The sequence below is a fragment of the Oncorhynchus mykiss genome, chromosome 9 (genome assembly GCF_013265735.2).
Source record: "Oncorhynchus mykiss isolate Arlee chromosome 9, USDA_OmykA_1.1, whole genome shotgun sequence".
Classification (NCBI taxonomy): Eukaryota; Metazoa; Chordata; class Actinopteri; order Salmoniformes; family Salmonidae; genus Oncorhynchus; species Oncorhynchus mykiss.
The window spans coordinates 54,738,065-54,763,207 of NC_048573.1; the positions used below are offsets into that span (position 1 = coordinate 54,738,065).

Consider the following 25,143-nt stretch of genomic DNA (forward strand, 5'->3'; position numbering starts at 1 on the left):
TGGAATGACTTTTAAATGGAAGACCATCCCACTCTCCTAGAGAGTTGGTGGAATGACTTTTAAATGGAAGACCATCCCACTCTCCTAGAGAGTTGGTGGAATGACTAAATGGAAAACCATCCCACTCTCCTAGAGAGTTGGTGGAATGACTAAATGGAAAATCATCCCACTCTCCTAGAGAGTTGGTGGAATGACTTTTAAATGGAAGACCATCCTACTCTCCTAGAGAGTTGGTGGAATGACTTTTAAATGGAAAACCATCCCACTCTCCTAGAGAGTTGGTGGAATGACTTTTAAATGGAAGACCATCCCACTCTCCTAGAGAGTTGGTGGAATGACTAAATGGAAAACCATCCCACTCTCCTAGAGAGTTGGTGGAATGACTAAATGGAAAACCATCCCACTCTCCTAGAGAGTTGGTGGAATGACTTTTAAATGGAAGACCATCCCACTCTCCTAGAGAGTTGGTGGAATGACTAAATGGAAAACAATCCCACTCTCCTAGAGAGTTGGTGGAATGACATTTAAATGGAAGACCATCCCACTCTCCTAGAGAGATGGTGGAATGACTAAATGGAAAACCATCCCACTCTCCTAGAGAGTTGGTGGAATGACTAAATGGAAAACCATCCCACTCTCCTAGAGAGTTGGTGGAATGACTAAATGGAAAACCATCCCACTCTCCTAGAGAGTTGGTGGAATGACTTTTAAATGGAAGACAATCCCACTCTCCTAGAGAGTTGGTGGAATGACTAAATGGAGAACCATCCCACTCTCCTAGAGAGTTGGTGGAATGACTAAATGGAAAACCATCCCACTCTCCTAGAGAGTTGGTGGAATGACTTTTAAATGGAAGACCATCCCACTCTCCTAGAGAGTTGGTGGAATGACTTTTAAATGGAAGACCATCCCACTCTCCTAGAGAGTTGGTGGAATGACTAAATGGAAAACCATCCCACTCTCCTAGAGAGTTGGTGGAATGACTAAATGGAAAACCATCCCACTCTCCTAGAGAGTTGGTGGAATGACTTTTAAATGGAAGACCATCCTACTCTCCTAGAGAGTTGGTGAAATGACTTTTAAACGGAAAACCATCCCACTCTCCTAGAGAGTTGGTGGAATGACTTTTAAATGGAAGACCATCCCACTCTCCTAGAGAGTTGGTGGAATGACTAAATGGAAAACCATCCCACTCTCCTAGAGAGTTGGTGGAATGACTAAATGGAAAACCATCCCACTCTCCTAGAGAGTTGGTGGAATGACTTTTAAATGGAAGACCATCCCACTCTCCTAGAGAGTTGGTGGAATGACTTTTAAATGGAAGACCATCCCACTCTCCTAGAGAGTTGGTGGAATGACTAAATGGAAAACCATCCCACTCTCCTAGAGAGTTGGTGGAATGACTAAATGGAAAACCATCCCACTCTCCTAGAGAGTTGGTGGAATGACTTTTAAATGGAAGACCATCCCACTCTACTAGAGAGTTGGTGGAATGACTAAATGGAAAACCATCCTACTCTCCTAGAGATTTGGTGGAATGACTAAATGGAAAACCATCCCACTCTCCTAGAGAGTTGGTGGAATGCCTTTTAAATGGAAGACCATCCCACTCTCCTAGAGAGTTGGTGGAATGACTTTTAAATGGAAAACCATCCTACTCTCCTAGAGAGTTGGTGGAATGACTAAATGGAAAACCATCCCACTCTCCTAGAGAGTTGGTGGAATGACTTTTAAATGGAAGACCATCCCACTCTCCTAGAGAGTTGGTGGAATGACTTTTAAATGGAAGACCATCCTACTCTCCTAAAGATTTGGTGGAATGACTAAATGGAAAACCATCCCACTCTCCTAGAGAGTTGGTGGAATGACTAAACGGAAAACCATCCCACTCTCCTAGAGAGTTGGTGGAATGACTAAATGGAAAACCATCCCACTCTCCTAGAGAGTTGGTGGAATGACTTTTAAATTGAAGACCATCCTACTCTCCTAGAGAGTTGGTGGAATGACTTTTAAATGGAAGACCATCCTACTCTCCTAGAGAGTTGGTGGAATTACTTTTAAATGGAAAACCATCCCACTCTCCTAGAGAGTTGGTGGAATGACTAAATGGAAAACCATCCTACTCTCCTAGAGAGTTGGTGGAATGACTAAATGGAGAACCATCCCACTCTCCTAGAGAGTTGGTGGAATGACTAAATGGAAAACCATCCCACTCTCCTAGAGAGTTGGTGGAATGACTAAATGGAGAACCATCCCACTCTCCTAGAGAGTTGGTGGAATGACTAAATGGAGAACCATCCCACTCTCCTAGAGAGTTGGTGGAATGACTAAATGGAGAACCATCCCACTCTCCTAGAGAGTTGGTGGAATGACTAAATGGAAAACCATCCCACTCTCCTAGAGAGTTGGTGGAATGACTTTTAAATGGAAAACCATCCCACTCTCCTAGAGAGTTGGTGGAATGACTAAATGGAAAACCATCCCACTCTCCTAGAGAGTTGGTGGAATGACTAAATGGAAAACCATCCCACTCTCCTAGAGATTTGGTGGAATGACTAAATGGAAAACCATCCCACTCTCCTAGAGATTTGGTGGAATGACTAAATGGAAAACCATCCCACTCTCCTAGAGAGTTGGTGGAATGACTAAATGGAAAACCATCCCACTCTCCTAGAGATTTGGTGGAATGACTAAATGGAAGACCATCCCACTCTCCTAGAGAGTTGGTGGAATGACTTTTAAATGGAAGATCATCCTACTCTCCTAGAGATTTGGTGGAATGACTAAATGGAAAACCATCCCACTCTCCTAGAGAGTTGGTGGAATGACTAAATGGAAAACCATCCCACTCTCCTAGAGAGTTGGTGGAATGACTAAACGGAAAACCATCCCACTCTCCTAGAGAGTTGGTGGAATGACTAAATGGAAAACCATCCCACTCTCCTAGAGAGTTGGTGGAATGACTTTTAAATGGAAGACCATCCTACTCTCCTAGAGAGTTGGTGGAATGACTTTTAAATGGAAGACCATCCCACTCTCCTAGAGAGTTGGTGGAATGACTAAATGGAAAACAATCCCACTCTCCTAGAGAGTTGGTGGAATGACATTTAAATGGAAGACCATCCCACTCTCCTAGAGAGATGGTGGAATGACTAAATGGAAAACCATCCCACTCTCCTAGAGAGTTGGTGGAATGACTAAATGGAAAACCATCCCACTCTCCTAGAGAGTTGGTGGAATGACTAAATGGAAAACCATCCCACTCTCCTAGAGAGTTGGTGGAATGACTTTTAAATGGAAGACAATCCCACTCTCCTAGAGAGTTGGTGGAATGACTAAATGGAGAACCATCCCACTCTCCTAGAGAGTTGGTGGAATGACTAAATGGAAAACCATCCCACTCTCCTAGAGAGTTGGTGGAATGACTTTTAAATGGAAGACCATCCCACTCTCCTAGAGAGTTGGTGGAATGACTTTTAAATGGAAGACCATCCCACTCTCCTAGAGAGTTGGTGGAATGACTAAATGGAAAACCATCCCACTCTCCTAGAGAGTTGGTGGAATGACTAAATGGAAAACCATCCCACTCTCCTAGAGAGTTGGTGGAATGACTTTTAAATGGAAGACCATCCTACTCTCCTAGAGAGTTGGTGAAATGACTTTTAAACGGAAAACCATCCCACTCTCCTAGAGAGTTGGTGGAATGACTTTTAAATGGAAGACCATCCCACTCTCCTAGAGAGTTGGTGGAATGACTAAATGGAAAACCATCCCACTCTCCTAGAGAGTTGGTGGAATGACTAAATGGAAAACCATCCCACTCTCCTAGAGAGTTGGTGGAATGACTTTTAAATGGAAGACCATCCCACTCTCCTAGAGAGTTGGTGGAATGACTTTTAAATGGAAGACCATCCCACTCTCCTAGAGAGTTGGTGGAATGACTAAATGGAAAACCATCCCACTCTCCTAGAGAGTTGGTGGAATGACTAAATGGAAAACCATCCCACTCTCCTAGAGAGTTGGTGGAATGACTTTTAAATGGAAGACCATCCCACTCTACTAGAGAGTTGGTGGAATGACTAAATGGAAAACCATCCTACTCTCCTAGAGATTTGGTGGAATGACTAAATGGAAAACCATCCCACTCTCCTAGAGAGTTGGTGGAATGCCTTTTAAATGGAAGACCATCCCACTCTCCTAGAGAGTTGGTGGAATGACTTTTAAATGGAAAACCATCCTACTCTCCTAGAGAGTTGGTGGAATGACTAAATGGAAAACCATCCCACTCTCCTAGAGAGTTGGTGGAATGACTTTTAAATGGAAGACCATCCCACTCTCCTAGAGAGTTGGTGGAATGACTTTTAAATGGAAGACCATCCTACTCTCCTAAAGATTTGGTGGAATGACTAAATGGAAAACCATCCCACTCTCCTAGAGAGTTGGTGGAATGACTAAACGGAAAACCATCCCACTCTCCTAGAGAGTTGGTGGAATGACTAAATGGAAAACCATCCCACTCTCCTAGAGAGTTGGTGGAATGACTTTTAAATTGAAGACCATCCTACTCTCCTAGAGAGTTGGTGGAATGACTTTTAAATGGAAGACCATCCTACTCTCCTAGAGAGTTGGTGGAATTACTTTTAAATGGAAAACCATCCCACTCTCCTAGAGAGTTGGTGGAATGACTAAATGGAAAACCATCCTACTCTCCTAGAGAGTTGGTGGAATGACTAAATGGAGAACCATCCCACTCTCCTAGAGAGTTGGTGGAATGACTAAATGGAAAACCATCCCACTCTCCTAGAGAGTTGGTGGAATGACTAAATGGAGAACCATCCCACTCTCCTAGAGAGTTGGTGGAATGACTAAATGGAGAACCATCCCACTCTCCTAGAGAGTTGGTGGAATGACTAAATGGAGAACCATCCCACTCTCCTAGAGAGTTGGTGGAATGACTAAATGGAAAACCATCCCACTCTCCTAGAGAGTTGGTGGAATGACTTTTAAATGGAAAACCATCCCACTCTCCTAGAGAGTTGGTGGAATGACTAAATGGAAAACCATCCCACTCTCCTAGAGAGTTGGTGGAATGACTAAATGGAAAACCATCCCACTCTCCTAGAGATTTGGTGGAATGACTAAATGGAAAACCATCCCACTCTCCTAGAGATTTGGTGGAATGACTAAATGGAAAACCATCCCACTCTCCTAGAGAGTTGGTGGAATGACTAAATGGAAAACCATCCCACTCTCCTAGAGATTTGGTGGAATGACTAAATGGAAGACCATCCCACTCTCCTAGAGAGTTGGTGGAATGACTTTTAAATGGAAGATCATCCTACTCTCCTAGAGATTTGGTGGAATGACTAAATGGAAAACCATCCCACTCTCCTAGAGAGTTGGTGGAATGACTAAATGGAAAACCATCCCACTCTCCTAGAGAGTTGGTGGAATGACTAAACGGAAAACCATCCCACTCTCCTAGAGAGTTGGTGGAATGACTAAATGGAAAACCATCCCACTCTCCTAGAGAGTTGGTGGAATGACTTTTAAATGGAAGACCATCCTACTCTCCTAGAGAGTTGGTGGAATGACTTTTAAATGGAAGACCATCCTACTCTCCTAGAGAGTTGGTGGAATGACTTTTAAATGGAAAACCATCCCACTCTCCTAGAGAGTTGGTGGAATGACTAAATGGAAAACCATCCTACTCTCCTAGAGAGTTGGTGGAATGACTAAATGGAGAACCATTCCACTCTCCTAGAGAGTTGGTGGAATGACTAAATGGAGAACCATCCCATTCTCCTAGAGAGTTGGTGGAATGACTTTTAAATGGAAAACTATCACATGAGGGAGGTGCTTAATAAAGGACTGCTGTTGTTTATTACAGGATACTGGTTCTAGCCAGTCAGAGTGGGTGGATCATGTCCTGGTCTGTTCAGACAGCCTCGTCCCTTGAAGCACAGACTGCCCAGAACTTGTACACAGTCTTATCTCTACACCATCTGATTGATCCTAAAGAGCAGACAGACCACCTCCTTCATATCTGCCTATCTATCTCCCACTCCACTGGAGCTCTATGGGTCAATCAATAGAGACAGCACAACTTGACAAAAGATAATGTAATGGGTTAATTTGTCCCTGCTTTAGTGTAAGCTCCACAGAGACCAGGCTTTGACAAACAAAGTACCTCCATCCCATGTGAGCTCTACAGAGCTGGGAGAATGCTGCCTGCCCCTGAGACCAGACTGATGCAACAGCGTCCAAGAGTTACTGTAGGGGAGTGGGTATAAATAGAAAGATAAATGTTTTGCAGTTGGTTTGTGTGTGCATGTGTGTGCATGTGTGTGTGTGTGTTCGCATGTGTGTGTGTGTGTGTGTGTGTTCGCATGTGTGTGCAGTAAAAAGACAAAAAAAGGAGATGAAATGTTACTGCCAAAGCAGGATGGACAAACTACTTAGAGAGAAGAGCCAAGAAAAGAAACTAGTCTTGCTGAACAAGAATACACAGACACTGGAAACAGCCCATTTATGGTCGACTGCCAAGTTCATTTTGATTTGTGGTATTGGATACAGCGCAGCGATGCTGCTTGCCCTTTGTTTGCTGTGGCCAGCCAATGGTGGCTTTCTAATTGGCTCTTAATGGCACTTGGTCAAATGTAAGTGAGGAGGGACTGTGATGCTGGTGAGCCCTGCCATTTCCAGCTAGGAGAGAGAGAGAGAGAGAGAGAGAGAGAGAGAGAGAGAGAGGCAGAGACACATTGGCATTATAAACTGAGCCACAAACCACCCAGGACTCATCTACAGCAAACACACACATCCCCCACTAACATTAGTCTGTCTGTCTGTCACCACGGGCCTGGTAGTTTAGTGTAGTGTGTGCTACAGCCATGTTGGGGGATTTGGGGGCGATGATACAGCACAGTGTGAGCAGTGCAGTATACCCCCCCCCCACATGGCTGTGGATTAGAACTGATTTCCGAACAGTGCCAAAGCTGAAGAATCAAAAATAAAAATGTATTTGTCACATGCGCCGAATGCAGCAGGTATAGAATTGACCGTTAAATGCTTACTTACGAGCCCCTTCCCAACAATACAGAGTTAAAAAGTCAGAGAAGTTAGCAACAACAAGAAAATGTAAAAGGAAATAGTAACACAATAAAATAAAAATAACGAGACAATAGACAAGGAGTAGTGGTACCGAGTCAATGTGCAGGGGTGAGAGTTAGTTGAGGTAATTGAGGTAATATGTACATGTAGGTAGAGTTAAAGTGACTAGGATAGATAATAAACAGAGGAGCGGCAGTGTATGTGAAGAGTGAGTGTGCATGTGTGCGTAGTGGGTAAAGTCCAGTGAGTGTGCGTAGTGGGTAAAGTCCAGTGAGTGTGCATAGTGGGTAAAGTCCAGTGAGTGTGCGTAGTGGGTAAAGTCCAGTGAGTGTGCGTAGTGGGTAAAGTCCAGTGAGTGTGCGTAGTGGGTAAAGTCCAGTGAGTGTGCGTAGTGGGTAAAGTCCAGTAGGTGTGCGTAGTGGGTAAAGTCCAGTGAGTGTGCGTAGTGGGTAAAGTCCAGTGAGTGTGCGTAGTCGGTAAAGTCCAGTGAGTGTGCGTAGTGGGTAAAGTCCAGTGAGTGTGCGTAGTGGGTAAAGTCCAGTGAGTGTGCGTAGTGGGTAAAGTCCAGTGAGTGTGCGTAGTGGGTAAAGTCCAGTGAGTGTGCGTAGTGGGTAAAGTCCAGTGAGTGTGCGTAGTGGGTAAAGTCCAGTGAGTGTGCGTAGTGGGTAAAGTCCAGTGAGTGTGCGTAGTCGGTAAAGTCCAGTGAGTGTGCGTAGTGGGTAAAGTCCAGTGAGTGTGCCTGTGTGCGTAGTGGGTAAAGTCCAGTGAGTGTGCATAGTGGGTAAAGTCCAGTGAGTGTGCGTAGTGGGTAAAGTCCAGTGAGTGTGCGTAGTGGGTAAAGTCCAGTGAGTGTGCGTAGTGGGTAAAGTCCAGTGAGTGTGCGTAGTGGGTAAAGTCCAGTGAGTGTGCGTAGTGGGTAAAGTCCAGTGAGTGTGCGTAGTCGGTAACATCCAGTGAGTGTGTGTAGTCGGTAAAATCCAGTGAATGTGCGTAGTGGGTAAAGTCCAGTGAGTGTGCGTAGTCGGTAAAGTCCAGTGAGTGTGCGTAGTGGGTAAAGTCCAGTGAGTGTGCGTAGTGGGTAAAGTCCAGTGAGTGTGCGTAGTCGGTAAAGTCCAGTGAGTGTGCGTAGTGGGTAAAGTCCAGTGAGTGTACGTAGTGGGTAAAGTCCAGTGAGTGTGCGTAGTCGGTAAAATCCAGTGAGTGTGCGTAGTGGGTAAAGTCCAGTGAGTGTGCATGTGTGCGTAGTGGGTAAAGTCCAGTGAGTGTGCGTAGTGGGTAAAGTCCAGTGAGTGTACGTAGTGGGTAAAGTCCAGTGAGTGTGCGTAGTCGGTAAAATCCAGTGAGTGTGCGTAGAGCCGGTGCAAAAGATTCAGGGCTAACAAAAAGGGGGTCAATGAAAATAGTCTGGGTAGCCATTTGATTAATTGTTCAGCAGTCTTATGGCTTGGGGGTAGAAGCTGTTAAGGAGCCTTTTGGTCCAAGACTTGGTGCTCCGGTACTGCTTGCCATGCGGTAGCAGAGTAAACAGTCTATGACTTGGGTGGTTGGGGTCTTTGACCATTTTTAGGGCCTTCCTCTGACACCATCTGGTATAGAGGTCCTGGATGGCAGGGAGCTCGGCCCCAGTGATGTATTAGCCCGTACATGCCAAGAGTGTGCAAAGCTGTCATCAAGGCAAAGGGTGGCTACTTTGAATATATATATATATTTTTTTATCCCAGCCCCCGTCCCCGCAGGAGGCCTTTTCGGTAGGCTGTCATTGTAAATAAGAATTTATTCTTAACTGACTTGTCAAATAAAGGTTAAATAAAAAATCAACCAAAAAAATATTGATTTGTTTAACACTTTTTTGGTTACTACATGATTCCATATGTGTTATTTCATAGTATTTCATAGTGTCTTCACTATTATTCTACAATGTAGAAAATAATAAAAATAAAAATAAAAACCCTTGACTGAGTAGGTATGTCCAAACTTTTGACTGGTGCTGTAGGTGATCCTTTTGTCCAGGTGGGAAAAGGCGGTGTGGAGTGCAATAGAGATTGCATCATCTGTGGATCTGTTGGGGCGGTACCGAGTGGGTCTGGGATGATGGTGTTGATGAAAGACATGACCAGCCTTTCAAAGCATTTCATGAAAACAACTGTTATGACATTTATGGAAAGATATTTCTAACACAGAGACTCCAGACATGCGGACCAGAAGAAGACTGGCTAAGAAGACTGGCTAAGATGGCGCTGACGAATTGTGCCTACAACACATAGCAGGTTTCTACTTTTTCTAAGGCTGGGCACAGTCCCATCCTCATCAACAGGGCTGGCATGGTGATGGTCAAAAATGGCAACTCCCTCAGAGTACACATCTCCGAGGAGCTGAAATGGTCAAATCACATGGACTCTTTAACCTCATGAGGCTGAAGAAAAGTTGGCCTGTCCTCGAGGGCCCTCACAGTGTTCTACAGGAGCACCATCGAGAGCATACTGTCGGGCAGCATCACAGCCTGGTACGGCAACTCCTCTGCCGCTGACCACAAGGCAATACAGAACACCATTGGGTGCTCACTGCCTGCCCTAGAGGATACCTACAACACCAGGTGTCACAGGAAGGCAAAGAAGATCATCAGGGACCTCAGCCACCTGAGTCACAGTCAATTTCCCCCACTTCCATCACTCAGATGCAGTCAATACAGGCGCAGCATGGCTAAAACTAATATACTGGCCAATAGCTTCTACCCTCAGACCATCAGGCACACACACACACACACACACACACATCTTTGGAAAATACCCCTCCCCCTAACAGCCCCCACCCCAATGGACAATTATCAAGCTGAATACCAACCACTACACCTACCTAACCCCTCCCCCTTTTTACAGGTGGAAATATGTATATATTTCAGATCTACACTGTTGGAGCTCGGAGTTTAGACTTGCCTACCTCTCTTCCATTTTGTCTTCCTATAAAGTCTCTCCCTAAACAACATCTAACAGGCCCACACCAGTAAACGCTTTTTTCTGAACACATCTCATGTCCCTCTCTTCCCACATACTGTAGGAGTGCCTTTGATACCTGCATCCTCTCATTAGATGGGATCTATTTATACAGACCATGCCATATCATTATCTGATACCGCCGGCAGACTAGACAGAGAAACAGCAGTGTACATGCAGCTGCCAGCAGAGTGTGTGTGTGTAAGTATGTGTGTCTGTGCGCAGTTTGTGTGTGTTTATGTGTGTACTCTGTTCTGCTAGCTAGTATATTAGCGGGCAGTGTGTCAAGGCCGTAATGCGGCGCAGCATTGAGGCAGGGCCAGGCTGTGAGACAGATGTTGGTATCCCCTCTCTCCTGACCCCACACACCACAGCTACATTCCCCAGCCCTGCACAGCCCTCCTCTCCCCAGTACAGAGGCCTATTATGAGGCTGCACATGACCCGCGCACGACCTGACACACACTGGGCTACACACAGACATCTGGCACTGACCATAGACATATAGAAGTCTGTGCACGCACACACACACGCGCACACACACACACACACACACACACACACACACACACACACACACACACACACACACACACACACACACACACACACACACACACACACACACACACACACACACACATGCATAATAATCTGTAGAAACACAGACAACACACTAATCCTTCAAATGGAATACAGTAATTCCTTTAATGTTCTCAAACCTTATTTTCTCTTTAATGTGTTTGTGTAAATGTATTCATATCATCTCACAGTAACTTACTGAACCTGTATGTACGTACAGGGTTAGGCTGTTCTGTTTAACATGAAAACATCTGTCGTTTAGTGCCCTTCAGATGACGATAACTCAATAGTATCCCTGCACTATTATAAATCCTAGGAGTATTCTGCATGCCAAGACAGTCTTTCCGTTGAACCAGAGTGCTCTCTTTTTCTCCTCCAATTGGATTGGAAGCAGCTGTGCTCTCTCTCTCCTAATGTGTCGAGTAGGAAACACAATTTAGGTACATTTTTGAACATTACTGACTTAGATCTGGGGTTCTACTTTCCCCTCTAAAGCATGAAACCCACCGGGAATCTCACTGCCGATAGACTGCTGATAGGTACTTATCACAGTGGGAGACCGTTCCTTCTCTTGCTAAAACAAAAACGGTACCTGCTGCGTGCCGACCCAGTAGCGACCAACCTACCGATTCTACTTGTATACTCGCAATGCTCTTCAGTAGCCAAGAACTTGACTTTCAGCCAAGGAGCCAACAAAGAAAAAGGAAAAAAGAGGGCATTTTCTCTGTACATCCACAGATGAGCCAGTCACACTTCTGTAGGCTATGGGATGGTAGCTAGCTAAGTGCACAGATGCAATGCAAACAACACTAAATACTTCCTCCAAGCTAGCTAACCAATGTAGCTAGTATTGTCAATTAAATGTAATCACAATGGATTAGCTAGTTTCCATAAAACAGCTGCCTGTGTTTACCTGGCAAGTTAGTGCAGTGTCCTTAACTAGCTAGCTATATTGTGCTAGCTAGCAAATATGCTAATGCTAGCTAGCTAAACATGTGGCTGGTACTGACTGTATGGGATTATGGACAGTGAATTAAATTGTTTATTCATAATTTTTCTAGGTAGTTATCTAGATGTGGCCATTTGGCTAGTATCAACAAGGGCATTCTACAAAATAGCAACGTTAGTGCAGATAGCTTGGAATCTAGACCATAAGCAATACGCATGGATATGCATTGCCAAACAACGCTACTGCCACCTTCTGGTTTGGAGTATTTTTAACAAAGCTGAGTTGCTGACGACTTCCAAGGTCTTTGCTGTGTGAACACAAAAGAGATTGACTGCGGACATTCTGTTCAGAGGTGCTAAGTACCGTCGGCAGGCAAACGTTTCACAATCCTACTGGTGTGTCTGAGCTTTAACCCTGAAGTCTGAATGTACATAAAAGCGTGTGTATGAGTGTGTGTGTGTGTGTGTGTGTGTGTGTGTTGTTTTGACAGGGCTCAGGGGTATTGATGGTGTTTTTCTGCGTCCCAGGGTATCAGTGGAAGCCAACATGTGACTGCTCCCTACAGATTCTGCTCCTAACGCACATCTCCCTAGCAACAGGCTCTATCAACCAAACATGAAAGGTCACGATGCCTGAAGCTTGGTTGCCACCTTGGGTAGATGTTTTTTTGCACCTGGATGTCTATAGAGAGCATGGTGAAGTTCATAGCAGAATGCCCTGCGGCAATGTTTTATGGGTTATAATAATAACAACACTAAACTACCTAGTGACAGACAAGAACAAATAGGCCCTTAATAATGAAAAAAAAACAAAGGAATTAGTGGAGACCACTCAACACTGAGGATGTGTCATAGGGCTGTGTAGGCTACTGTGTCAGAGTCTGTTGGGCTACCATCAAACAAACATCATGTTTTCATGTAATACAGCACAGTTAGTTGATGCTTTTAACCATGTTGGCCAAGCAAATGCTTTGGATTACAATCGGTATAATCTGAAATAAAACGCCCAGCCAACTCTAATCTAATTACTAAAGCCCTCCCTGGACTGAGTTTAGGATACACAGCATGGTTGGGCTCTCAGTGCTGCATGGTGGCAGAGGAGGTCACACACACACACGCACACGCACACACACACACACGCACACACAGCCCTTGTAATCTCTGTTTATGTTTTCAAACTGCTGTGGCTTAATGAGTTCTCAAAAAAATGTCAATTTGTGCCCCCCCCCCCCCTCTCTCGCTCTCTCTTTACACTGAGGAGAGGGAGTTCATTAAACTCCATTCATCACGGCAGCAAAAAGCCCTCCACATCCCGTAGTACCCCCAACCCCAATGCCATGACAACAGAGGAACTGGGAGAGGGGAGTGAGATGGCAGGGCTCATCAGGGATACACCTTTTCACTCTGGGTGGAGGACTGGGGTGAAGCCTCTCTAGAAGACAAGAGCTGGGATATACTGCTACTCACTCTCTATGTTCTGTATGACAGCAGCTCAGGCTGAAGCGTCGGAGCTGAGTAACATGCTAACAGAGCAGTACAGTTAGCTGTTACAGCTACTGCTGCTCCCTACAACATAGTGTAGCACAGACTATTCCCTATTTATTAAACTACTTTTCACCAGGGCCCATAGGGATCTGGTCAAAAGTAATGCACTATGTAGGGAATAGGGTGCCATTTGGGACGTAATCTGAAACTTCATGCTAACAGAGACAGAGAGGATGTGGTGAGTCAGTTCCCTCCAAGCCCCAAATAACAAACTGTGTATTATACTGGAGAGAATAATGACTGTGAGGCTGCCATGGCAGAGACTGGGGAAGGCTTGGCCAAATAAAATAATGGTCATAAACAAATACTGTTTGCATAACCATCTTGGAACAGACTGTTGCATTTCACATAACATCAGCCATGGAACAACAAATTGTTTCCATAAGCAAAGCAATATACTCCACTGGAAACTCTGGCCTTGTTAAGGTGCTCTGCTTTCTTCCCTATGTTTTTATTTTTACATTTTTTAAAAATGTAACCTTTATTTGACTAGGCAAGTCAGTTAAGAACAAATTCTTATTTACAATGATGGCCTACCAGGGAATAGTGGGTTAACAGCCTTGTTCAGGTACAGATTTTTAGCTTGGGGATTTGATCCAGCAACCTTTTGGTTACTGGCCCAACACTCTAACCACTAGGCTACCTGGCACCCCTGTCACTGAGATTTATAATCTGTCATCTTCATTAATAACTGATTGGGGCTGTTGCAGTGACCGTAATAGCGCCACACCGGCAGTCATGGCTCATGACCGCAGTAAAATGCCATGTGTCTGCATGCACCTTCACATTTACACCAGAGATCTGTATATAATGACAAGATGCTCATGTCTCTGCCTTAACAATGGGAGTCGTTGTCCCAAAGGCGGGAAGGCAGGCAACAAGCTTAGGCCCAAAATAAGCCCATAGAAACGCATTGGCCTAATTTGGAAAGATTTTAGCGAGACTGAAACCTCTCACTTTGCCTCTTCCTCAATGGTTTACACACACACACACACACACACACACACACACACACACACACACACACACACACACACACACACACACACACACACACACACACACACACACACACACACAAAGCCGCTCCCCCTGTCTCTCACGCCAACAAAGTTGAGAGATCATATCTTCCTTTCTGACAAGTGGTTTCAACTCACTATTTGCCTTTGAGGTTTGGTTCAACATGGGTCATATGGTCACCAAACCACATTGAGACATTATTTTACTGTAACAGAGGACAAGTAAACTTTTCTAAATATACCCTTATTATGTCTCAACTACTCAAATTGTGCGCAGAGCAGACACTACTAAAACGAGAGTAGCTATGTACATTGACTCTGGAAAAGGAATAGTCAGTTTGTCGCTCGCGGCATTGGGGTACCGCGTACCGCTAGCAGCATTTTAGCCAAAGACTGTTTGTTATAGTAGCTGTCCATTCTGTTATATAAATGTGCAATTAGCATAAATCAAATCAAACTTTATTTGTCTCATGCGTCGAATACAACAAGTGTAGACCTAGCGGCAAAATGCTTATTCACCAACAGTGCAGTTCAAGAAGAGATAAGAAAATATTTGCCAAATAACTAAAGTAAAAAAATGTATAAAAGTAACAAAGTAAAATAACAATAACGAGGCTATACACAGGGGGTACCGGTACCGAGTCTGTGTGCAGGGGTACAGGTTAGTTGAGGTAATATGTACATTAGGTAGGGGTGAAGTGACTATGCATAGAAAATAAACAGTGAGTAGCAGCAGAGTACAAAACAAATGGGGGGGGGGGTCAATGTAAATAGTTCGGTGGCCATTTGATTAATTGTTCAGCCGTCTTATGGCTTGGGGGATAAATAACACAATTATATAAGTAATTGGCAACTTGTTCTCATTCTAAGAAATAAGGTAGGCCACTTGATTTCAACATCGGAACAAAGTGGACAGGCTAACATGCCTATAGTCATTATAAGTGAATGAGCATTGTGCTCATATATTATGGTTGTAGTTCAATTTGTAAAAATAAAATAGAAAAAACAGAAAGCATTTTCATAGACAGACTTGAAAGATCAGTGATTATTGTAAAAATAAAAAAATAAATAAAACAGGTTCAACTATTTTGATAAAATAATTTTAACGGCCGTTGTTGGTGGAAGAAGGTGAGGACCAAGGTGCAGCGTGGCATGTGTCCATATTTATTAAAATGAACACGGAAATAACAAAAATACCAAAGAGAAACGACCGAAAACAGTTCTGGCTGGTGCAGACACACAACATACAACAATCACCCACGAAACACAATAGAAAACAGGCTCCCTAAATATGGTTCTCAATCAAGGACAACGATTGACAGCTGCCTCTGATTGAGAACCATACCAGGCCAAACACAGAAATAGCAAATCGTAGAAAAACTAACATAGACAACCCACCCAACTCACGCCCTGACCATACTAAAACAAAGACATAACAAAAGAACTAAGGTCAGAACGTGGCAATAATTAAATGATTAGTGGGTCTTATGGTCGGGGAAGGCTTATATTTAGCCTCGGTATAACTTCACAAGCCCTGAATTCATTAGATTATATCTGACTGTTTGAAATGCAGTGTATTCATCTTTCAATAGTACAACAACGCTTATTTTGAGAAAACATTTATAAAAAATCTAAATATACAAATATAAATCTAAATATACAGTTCCTTCAGGAAAGTATTCAGACACCTTGACTCTTCCACATTTTGTTATGTTACAGCTTTATTCTAACATTGATTAAATAGTTTTTTCCCTCATCAATCTACACAAAATAACTCATAATGACAAAGAAAAAACACGCTTCAAACCCCCCCCAGAAATATCACATTTACATAAGTATTCAGACCCTTTACTCAGTACTTTCCTGAAGCACCTTTGGCAGCAATTACAGCATCGAGTCTTCTTGGGTATGACACTACAAGCTTGGCACACCTGAATTTGGGGAGTTTCTCCCATTCTTCTCTGCAGATCCTCTCAGGCTCTGTCAGGTTGGATGGGGAGCGTCGCTGCACAGCTATTTTCAGTTCTCTCCAGAGATGTTCGACCGGGTTCAAGTCTGGGCTCTGGCTGGGCCACTCAAGGACATTCAGAGACTTGTCACGAAGCCACTCCTGCGTTGTCTTGGCTGTGTGCTTAGGGTCGTTGCCCTGTTGGAAGGTGAACCTTCGCCCCAGTCTGAGGTCCTGAGCGCTCTGGAGCAGGTTTTCATCAAAAATCTCTCTGTACTTTGCTCCGTTCATCTTTGCCTCGATCCTGACTAGTCTCCCAGTCCCTGCCGCTGAAAAACATCCCCACAGCATGATGCTGCTACCACCATGCTTCACTGTAGGGATGGTGGCAGGTTTCCTCCAGACGTGATGTTTGGCATTCAGGCCAGAATCTTATTTCTCATGTAGCTGGCTACTTACTTTCTATGATAAACATTAGAAATATGACGGCCATGCATTGTTTTTGCAAAAAAAGACCATGCTTTTTCATTGTCAGCTCATTTACTTGTGTGGCTGCCAGCCAAATAGCCTGGCACTTCTGTTGTCATCTGATGAAAATGAAGCTATTTTCTGCTGAATGTGTTGCACTAATGTATTGTCTGTGAAGGAAAACGATAGTCGCACGTCCCTGATTACTATTGAAGCAAAAAAGACACGGTTGACTTTCAATATAAAACGCGACCCCTGTCAATACACAGCTGGACTCACCTGCTCCCTCTTTCTCCTGTTGTGCTACTTACAAACACACGTGACTGGCTCAACTGTGCTGGGATACTACGGTAAGCTTCATAATGTAAAACAATGTGACAGGTGAAATGAAGAATGCGATCTGCTTTATTGCACTGCAGGTATTTATTTCAAAACTAGATACAAATATTATCATTTTGTGAAAAATGTATCGATGGTATTGAAAATTCATTGGGTGGCTATTTCCAATTACCCCGGTATGCGGTATATACTGTATACTGTATACCGCATACCGCCCGGTATATACTGTATACCGTATACCGCCCGGTATATACTGTATACCGCCCAAGCCTAGATGACACAGCCTTCAAGTCTCCACATTCTCCCTCCACCCAAAATATGTTCTGAATTTCAGATAGAGCAAATGTTTGAGGCTGCCGCAAGCTCTCCATCCACTCAAGACAAACCAACATTACAGTAGATGACAGCAGTTTAAATCCAAAGCATCGCCACTGGTTTCGTTTTGTGGGAAGGAGGAAGAATGGGGAGAGAGGCTGAGATTGTGATGCTAGTGGACCTCTCAAAGCAGAACGGCCTAATGCCTGGCGTCTCCACTCTCTCTGCTACAGCTGAATATGAAATAGACTAATGCTTTTTGGATCCATCTCATCACACAGCGCCACAGGAAACAACAAATACAGCTGTACTCACCATCACGGCTGGTAAATAGCTCCATAGCTCGAAGTGATAACAGCCCCCCACTCACCCACACTCTCTACACACACACCACACACACAAACACACATCAATAAATAATTACACTCACAATTAGATCCGGAGCACAAAAAGTCTGGGCTCGTTAGGAGATTTGCAACCTACACACACTTTGCAGATGGTGAAAGGTTGAGAGGGAGAGGTCATTTTTTCCTACGACCCAGTTAACTAGCTGAGTTATTGATTTGATATTGCATCTCTTGTGTGGGATAGATTGCACACGGTCTCTTCTCAATGCACACACATCTAGGAATGCCAGCAGCTGAATTTGAATAACACGGAAAGAGAATGTTTACTGGGATGAGTGATGCTAGCGCTCCCATCTCTCCCAGTTAGTACAGCAGCCTGTATCTCTTAGGATACAGCATCATCCTCTCCTGATGGCCTGGTCTATCCGTGTGTCTGTATAATCTGATGGCCTGGAAGGGAGGGAGACGGCTTCCCAAGACACCCTCATGGTTGACCTGTCCTTGGATGCCATGGCAATGCTGCCTAACCATGGCAATGGGGTGGGGTTTATGGTTGACTGGCATGTCAAAGACAGGAGGGCTTGATCTGAAAACATATAAACCGTGAGCACAGGGCCTTGAGACATTCTAACAGTATCCATTCCATGTACTAGAGAAATAGCAGCCGTAATGAGGTTTAGAGGGAGACAATAGAGCTGAAAACAATAGGGCAGCTTTGGCTCAGAGGAAAGACTTTGAACCATAAGACAGTGTCACCTCCAAAGACAATAACATGTCATCCCCCCACCAAAGTGATCAACGTTGATTCATATTGTAATGAAACAGCAGGGAGCAGGACTCGAACCCACGACCTTCTAGCCCGAGGTCCGGCACGCTATCGACTGTGCTGTAAAAGCATGCTCGTGTGGCAGAGTCGATTTCCGCGCTTATAAACCCAGGGTCGTTACAATATTAATAAACAAAATGATGCACTCAGTGTGAGGATCTAAGGCTGGGTTTTCTCTCATCCCCTCTCTGTTGGTTATTGGAGGCCATTTTTCCTCAAATGTTCTCCCTGGCCCAGACAATAAACACAGTCTTGTTTATACACACAGAGCAGGGGAATGCTGCTATGCATCGCAATGCTTCTCCTTCACAGGCCAAGACGTGCCTCTGCTCTACACACCTCCAAAGAACACAGGCTTTACTGGTGGTGGCCATTTTGTTCTGTTTTGCTATTTTGCTCTTTTCTGTATTTTGAGGACATGCTGAAAGGCTCATTAGCGATGCTAAACCTGTTGTCTTTATGGGCACATTACATGGTTTTGGAAATGAGCCCGCAGCTGGCATGGAAGGTGACCCGTAACTTTCAAACTTCCAGCATTGCATTACACTTCAACGGACTGGCCAATCACTGGAAAGGAGGAGGAGTTTGAGTGAGCTATTAAAATCATCAGCAGGCCACTTGGGGCCATTCTGGAATTCATACGGCCATAATGCTTGTATGGAGCTGTCATTAGTAGTGACATTATTAAGGCTCTCATAACAGCACAACATTCAAGTCATCGGTCTGAAACTGGGAGAGTTTGAACTGCAGCTTCGGTCTCTGCTGACTCCATTATGATTCTGATGTGTTCCAACTGGAAGTGACAAAACCTGTCAGAATCCATGACAGATAGTTCAAATGGTGGTCAAGAACGTCATTATGGGTGTAAATGTCTTTGTGTAAAATCATCTCGGAGCTCTGATCATCAATACAGTAATAGAGTCCAAGGTCGTGCTAACGAACTGGAGAGGCTGTCTGGCTCTATGAAACATGAGGCCTGTATAAAATCATCGTTATATCCCCATGACATGCCCTTGATCGATCACAAGCACCAGAGCAGATGGTAATAAAGGACAATCATGTAGTGTATCTCATTTACATATCATACATAGTCTCATATAGTGTCTCAGTCATGGTGAGCAGAAAAGAGACATCATGTGTGCTGCATGACTAGCCTTAGTCTGTCTGTCTGTCTGTCTGTCTGTCTGTCTGTCTGTCTGCCTGCCTGCCTGTCTGCCTGCCTGCCTGCCTGCCTGCCTGCCTGTCTGTCTGTCTGTCTGCCTGCCTGCCTGCCTGCCTGCCTGCCTGCCTGCCTGCCTGCCTGCCTGTCTGTCTGTCTGTCTGTCTGTCTGTCTGTCTGTCTGCCTGCCTGTCTGTCTGTCTGTCTGTCTGCCTGCCTGCCTGTCTGCCTGTCTGCCTGTCTGCCTGCTAGTCTGTCTGTCTGCCTGTCAATGCCTGTACATCTGTCCCTGTCTCTCTCTTCTCCTCTCTCTTTCCATTTGTCCCTGTCTCTCTCTCCTCTTCTCTCTCTCCATCTGTCCCTGTCTCTCTCTCCTCTTCTCTCTCTCCATCTGTCCCTGTCTCTCACTCCTCTTCTCTCTCTCCATCTGTCCCTGTCTCTATCTCCTCTTCTCTCTCTCCATCTGTCCCTGTCTCTCACTCCTCTTCTCTCTCTCCATCTGTCCCTGTCTCTATCTCCTCTTCTCTCTCTCCATCTGTCCCTGTCTCTCTATCCTCTTCTTTCTCTCCATATGTTCCAGTCTCTCTCTCCTCTTCTCTCTCTCCATCTGTCCCTGTCTCTCTCTCCTCCTCTCTCTCTCCATCTGTCCCTGTCTCTCACTCCTCTTCTCTCTCTCCATCTGTCCCTGTCTCTCACTCCTCTTCTCTCTCTCCATCTGTCCCTGTCTCTCTCTCCTCTTCTCTCTCTCCATCTGTCCCTCTCTCTCTCCTCTTCTCTCTCTCCATCTATCCCTGTCTCTCTCTCCCCTTCTCTCTTTCCATCTATCCCTGTCTCTCTCTCCTCTTCTCTCTTTCCATCTGTCCCTGTCTCTCTCTCCTCTTCTCTCTCTCCATCTGTCCCTGTCTCTCTCTCCTCTTCTCTCTCTCCATCTGTCCCTGTCTCTCTCTCCCCCTCTCTCTCTCCATCTGTCCCTCTCTCTCTCTCCTCTTCTCTCTCTCCATCTGTCCCTCTCTCTTGCCTCTTCTCTCTCTCCATCTGTCCCTGTCTCTCTCTCCTCTTCTCTCTTTCCATCTGTCTCTGTCTCTATTTCTGTTGCATCTGTTCCAAATAGATATTTCAGCCCGGTGTCGGTGCTTTAAGTCATTGTAGTTTCGAGACAGAAAGTGACATTAATTGTTTGTATGGTGCAGTGAGGCAGAGGGGTTTCTGATTTGGGGGGATTGTTATCAAGCACAATTAAATAACAGAAGATTAGGACATGGCTGAGACCGAAATGTTTGGCATGTCCAACATGCCCTACCGGCACTACATTTGACCACTACTTATGCACTACATAGGGAATAGGGTGCCATTTCAGACACAGTCCAGGTGAATAATGCATGAGCTGGACGTTGGCAATGAGTGTTGAAAGAGGACTTTCGTCGGAGAGAGCAGAAGGAAGGAGCGTAATCTTTTCATCTGCACCAGTCAGACATGCTGCCATCATTACCTCAGCAGGTTGCCCCCAGCCTGCCATTAGAATAGCCACGGTTATTACCATTAATACAAGCTAGAGAGCTGGCTGCTCACTGTCTGCCAAGCATCCAGCACAGAGAGAAGACGCCCCCACTACTCTGCTCTCTTCTCCTCTCCACGGCTGTGGTAGGCTAATCCTCCTTCTCAGCCTGGATCTGATGAAGAGAGTGGGGGGGGGGGGGGGATAGAGAAAGAGAGGGGAGAGAGAAAGAGATAGAGGGGGGAAGTGGGGAAGGGAGAGAGAGAGAGCACAAGAGGACAGATAGAGCGAGAGAGAGACAGCGAGAGAGCGAGTACCCCACCCACGTCCACGACAGAGAGCTGGGCCCAGTGAGATGAGAGCTGCTTCAAGGCACTGTTAAACGTTGCTTTAAAGGAGAACATATCTCACAACAATCACTTACCCTTACATCTATAATGCAACAGCCATCTCTTCCTCTCTCCATGTCACGTCATCCCAGTGACTGGAGGTATACGACTGTCCTTGTGCATTGCTAGCCTGTGCCTAGCAGAGGAAAACATATTAGGGAGACTATCGGGATTGCATAACATGAGAAATGGCAGACTGACCACTACAAAGCCCAGCCAAGCCAAGGGAGCCCTGTGTGTTTCCCCTGGCCTGTGAGCCTGTGAGGGCAGGAGAAGCCTGCCTGCCAGCCTAGCCTAGGTGATTATCAGACCATCAGAAATGCACGCTCACAATCTTCCTCCCTGTGCAGGCCTCCCCTCCGCTCTATCCCCGGCACCAACCCCAGCCTCTGCTCCGACCTCAGTCTGCAGCCTCCAGGCAAGGAGTCCCGTGGGGACAGGGGTGACACACCAGGCGACAGACAACAGCCTCAGGACTATATAAATCAATTAGAGCCGGAGGAGAAGGGAGACTCCCAGCAAACAGAGTGACAGTCCACAAATCCCACACACAGCAGCCCGGGTGGCCCGGGAACAGGGCTGTAGCCACATCCATGAAGAGACAGGAGGAGAGAGAGAGAATAGAGAGGGATGCTGGGAGAGGAGGGAGAGGGCAGATAGAGGGAGTGTCAGAGGGAGAGGAAGAAAAGAACGCGATCTCCACATCTGCGATCTGAAAAGGCCTATGAGGTTAGCTGCTTCGCTGTGACTCAGTTGATTGAGTCACAACAGAGTTCTAACAACAGAATGTTGTGGATGTGTGAGTCAGTGTGAGAGTGTTTCTAATTGAGATCTAGCTGGGGTGGGTCGACCCCCACAGACAGCAGCTCTCTACCCTCTACCTCCCTCCCTGCAGCACATACTGTATGCTACAGTCTCCAGGGACAGACCAGAGAGAGCCTCTCTCCCCTCTCTCACACACATTCTGGATTCATGAAGCTAAAAACTGAAACTTCACTCAGAAAGAGGTGCTTTACCAAAATCAACATCATCAGAACTATCATTCATTCACACACTGAAAGGAAAACGTACTGAGTTGATGCAGGCTAGTTCCTTGTTGAGCAGCCAGGGAAGTGACAGTTTCCCCTCTCCTCTATAGCAGGACTGGATGCGCTCCTTGATCTTCTCCTTGATGCGGCGCAGGGTGAACAGGCACAGGGCTGACTCCTTGGGGGGCTTGGCCCGGTTCTTCTGGCCCTGGGCAAACACCGTGAACAGCACCTCCTCCTGCTCTGAGATGCCCAGTGAGCGCGCCAGCTTGGTCCCGGGTCGGCTGAGGTAGGCGTCCTGCACCAGACGATACTCCACCCCGTCCTTGGTGCAGCCGATGGGGAACTCCACGTAGGAGTAGAACTTGGGGTCGTCCACGCAGAGACGGACGATCTTAGAGGTGAAGAACTGCTCCCCGCTGGCGTCGGGCGAGGTGAGCTGGGTATCCAGCTGCAGGGTCAGATAGTAGACAAACTGCTCGCTGCTGAAGCCGTAGATGTAGTAGATGTCGAAGGCGGGGAACTTGGAGAGCGTGTCCGAGGGGATCTTGAGCTGCGAGGAGACAAACTCATCCTGGTAGACGAAGCTGAACATGTCGGCATTCTCCTCGTTGTCCATCAGCTTGCGGCTGGAGAGCGTGGGGAAGTACTCCGACTTGCCGTCGATGGGCGTGCCCACAAACAGCTTGCCGGCCTCTCCTCCGCTTCCGGCCGCATCTCCACCAATGACCACCCCAGACATGGTGCCAGCCTCGGCCACGCTGGACAGGTAGTGCTCCTTACGGTGGTGGGGCTCACCCAACTTGAACAGGTCGTCCAGCCTGAGGAACTGGCAGATTCCCTGGGAGGTGCTGCCGCAGGCGATCAGGCGGTTCTGACCGTAGTCCAGCAGCAGTAGCTTGTTGACGTTGCTGATCTGGGTCAGCTCGTGGGGGCAGGACTGGACCCCAGGAGGGGGATAACACTTCTCGTTGTCCACCACAGGGCCTGTAACGTGGCTACGCAGCTTGGTCAGGTTGCTGGACAGCTTGAAGATCCAGTTGACGGCTCCCAGATACACCTCACCTGTCTTGTTGTGGACCACCAGGTGTGTGAGCCCCCCCTCTGGAGGGGAGAAGGACCTGAGGTCGCTGGGGGTGGTGGCGAACACCCCCGACAGCAGGAGGAGGAAGGGAAGAAGAGGGCCTCCCAGGGGTGGGGTGGGGTGGGAGGTCATGTTGGGCTCTGCTAGGTGAGGAGAGGTTTCTGGGTGTGTGTCTGCGTTCCTTTTCCTCTACTGAAGCTGTGGCTGTCCTACACCAGGCTAAAGGAAGGGAAGGATGGTGGAGTAGCGCTGGCCTGGCGTCCTCTGGGCTCTGTGTCTCTGCTCTGTCGTCTATAACATCAACCCCAGCGCCTCGGCCGCCAGCCCTGCAAAGGGAAGGAAGAACACACATTAGGAGACAGGATCAGGGAACGCTCTCTCCCTATCGACTGAACAGGATTTTAAAAGCTCTGCCTGCCACACAGAGCGGTGAGGGCAAAAAGAAGTCAGAATACATAAACATTCATCAATTACAACAGGGCCTTCGGGGGAATCCTATACAACATTTGATGAGCATGTCAGCCTGCCAGCCTGTTGACTAACTCAACATAAAGCATTAGGCAGACAGACCATGGTGCATCCTCATATATATTTTACACACATTGCCGGGATCCTCACCGTCACCTGCAGCACTGCAGAGGGCCAGGCACAGCCAGCGTTGCAAGATGCAGCTGGAAGTAAATCCACTACTGTGTACTGCGATAGGACAGTTCACCCTTTCACCATCCAGAATGACTTACAGTAGGTAAATGTATCGTGATCTTATAATCAAACAATTCATAATATCGCAGGTTGACATGTTACACTGTACAACTGTGAGCAGTAGATGAAGCTGAGACTATAAAAGGACCAGAATGAGAAATAAAAGATTACAGACCAAAGCAGAGGTCTCTCGCTCTCTCGCTCTCTCGCGCTCTCGCTCTCTCCCAGTCCCAGTCCCAGTCCCAGTCCCAGTCCCAGTCCCAGTCATCATGCCCTGCTGTATGAACCCACTGTTCTCCAGCCCACCAAGACAACGGACACATTGTGGCACAAAACCTACCATCGTCTCAACTCAGTCATTCACCACGCACTGCCCCATTTACTGATGTAAAACACTTCAGATTACATAGTCTGTCTCTCACACACACACAAGCATGAATGCCTACACATTATAATCACAGATCAGTGATTAGACACCCACTTTTTTGAGATGTTTCTCTGGAGATATCAAAAGGATAGTATAGATCACAGGTCCATCTACAAGGTGCATAACTATCACAACATTCTATCACTTTAACGAAAAATAAACATGGTCCCTGAACCAACATATGAAGGTGCTTTGACTGAATTGGCTGTTTAATGTCTGGAGGAGACTGAATTAGACACTAAAGATGTTTCAAGAGAAAAGAGTGACAAGAGATGGAAGAAAGGATTAGAGCAGAGAGAGAAGTTGAGTGGAAGAGAGATGGATAAGGAGAAATCAGGATAGTGATGGAGTGGTCGTTAGTCTTCATGGCAAAACAATGCCTTTTCCTTCCCGGAGAGATGGAGGATGTCGGTGATGGCTGCT

General features: G+C 46.0%; 1 protein-coding gene across 2 annotated transcripts in view; it reads right to left on the reverse strand.

Annotated features, from left to right (window-relative positions):
- The window catches only part of plxna1a (plexin A1a), a 279,597-nt gene that overhangs the window by 219,856 nt on the left and 34,598 nt on the right, over positions 1–25,143 (reverse strand). For both annotated transcript variants that reach the window (XM_036988338.1, XM_036988339.1), the window contains exon 2: positions 22,551–23,917. In XM_036988338.1, the coding sequence (XP_036844233.1) occupies positions 22,551–23,723 (1,173 nt within the window). In that variant the 5' untranslated portion in view covers positions 23,724–23,917. The remainder of the gene's footprint in view (positions 1–22,550; positions 23,918–25,143) is intronic.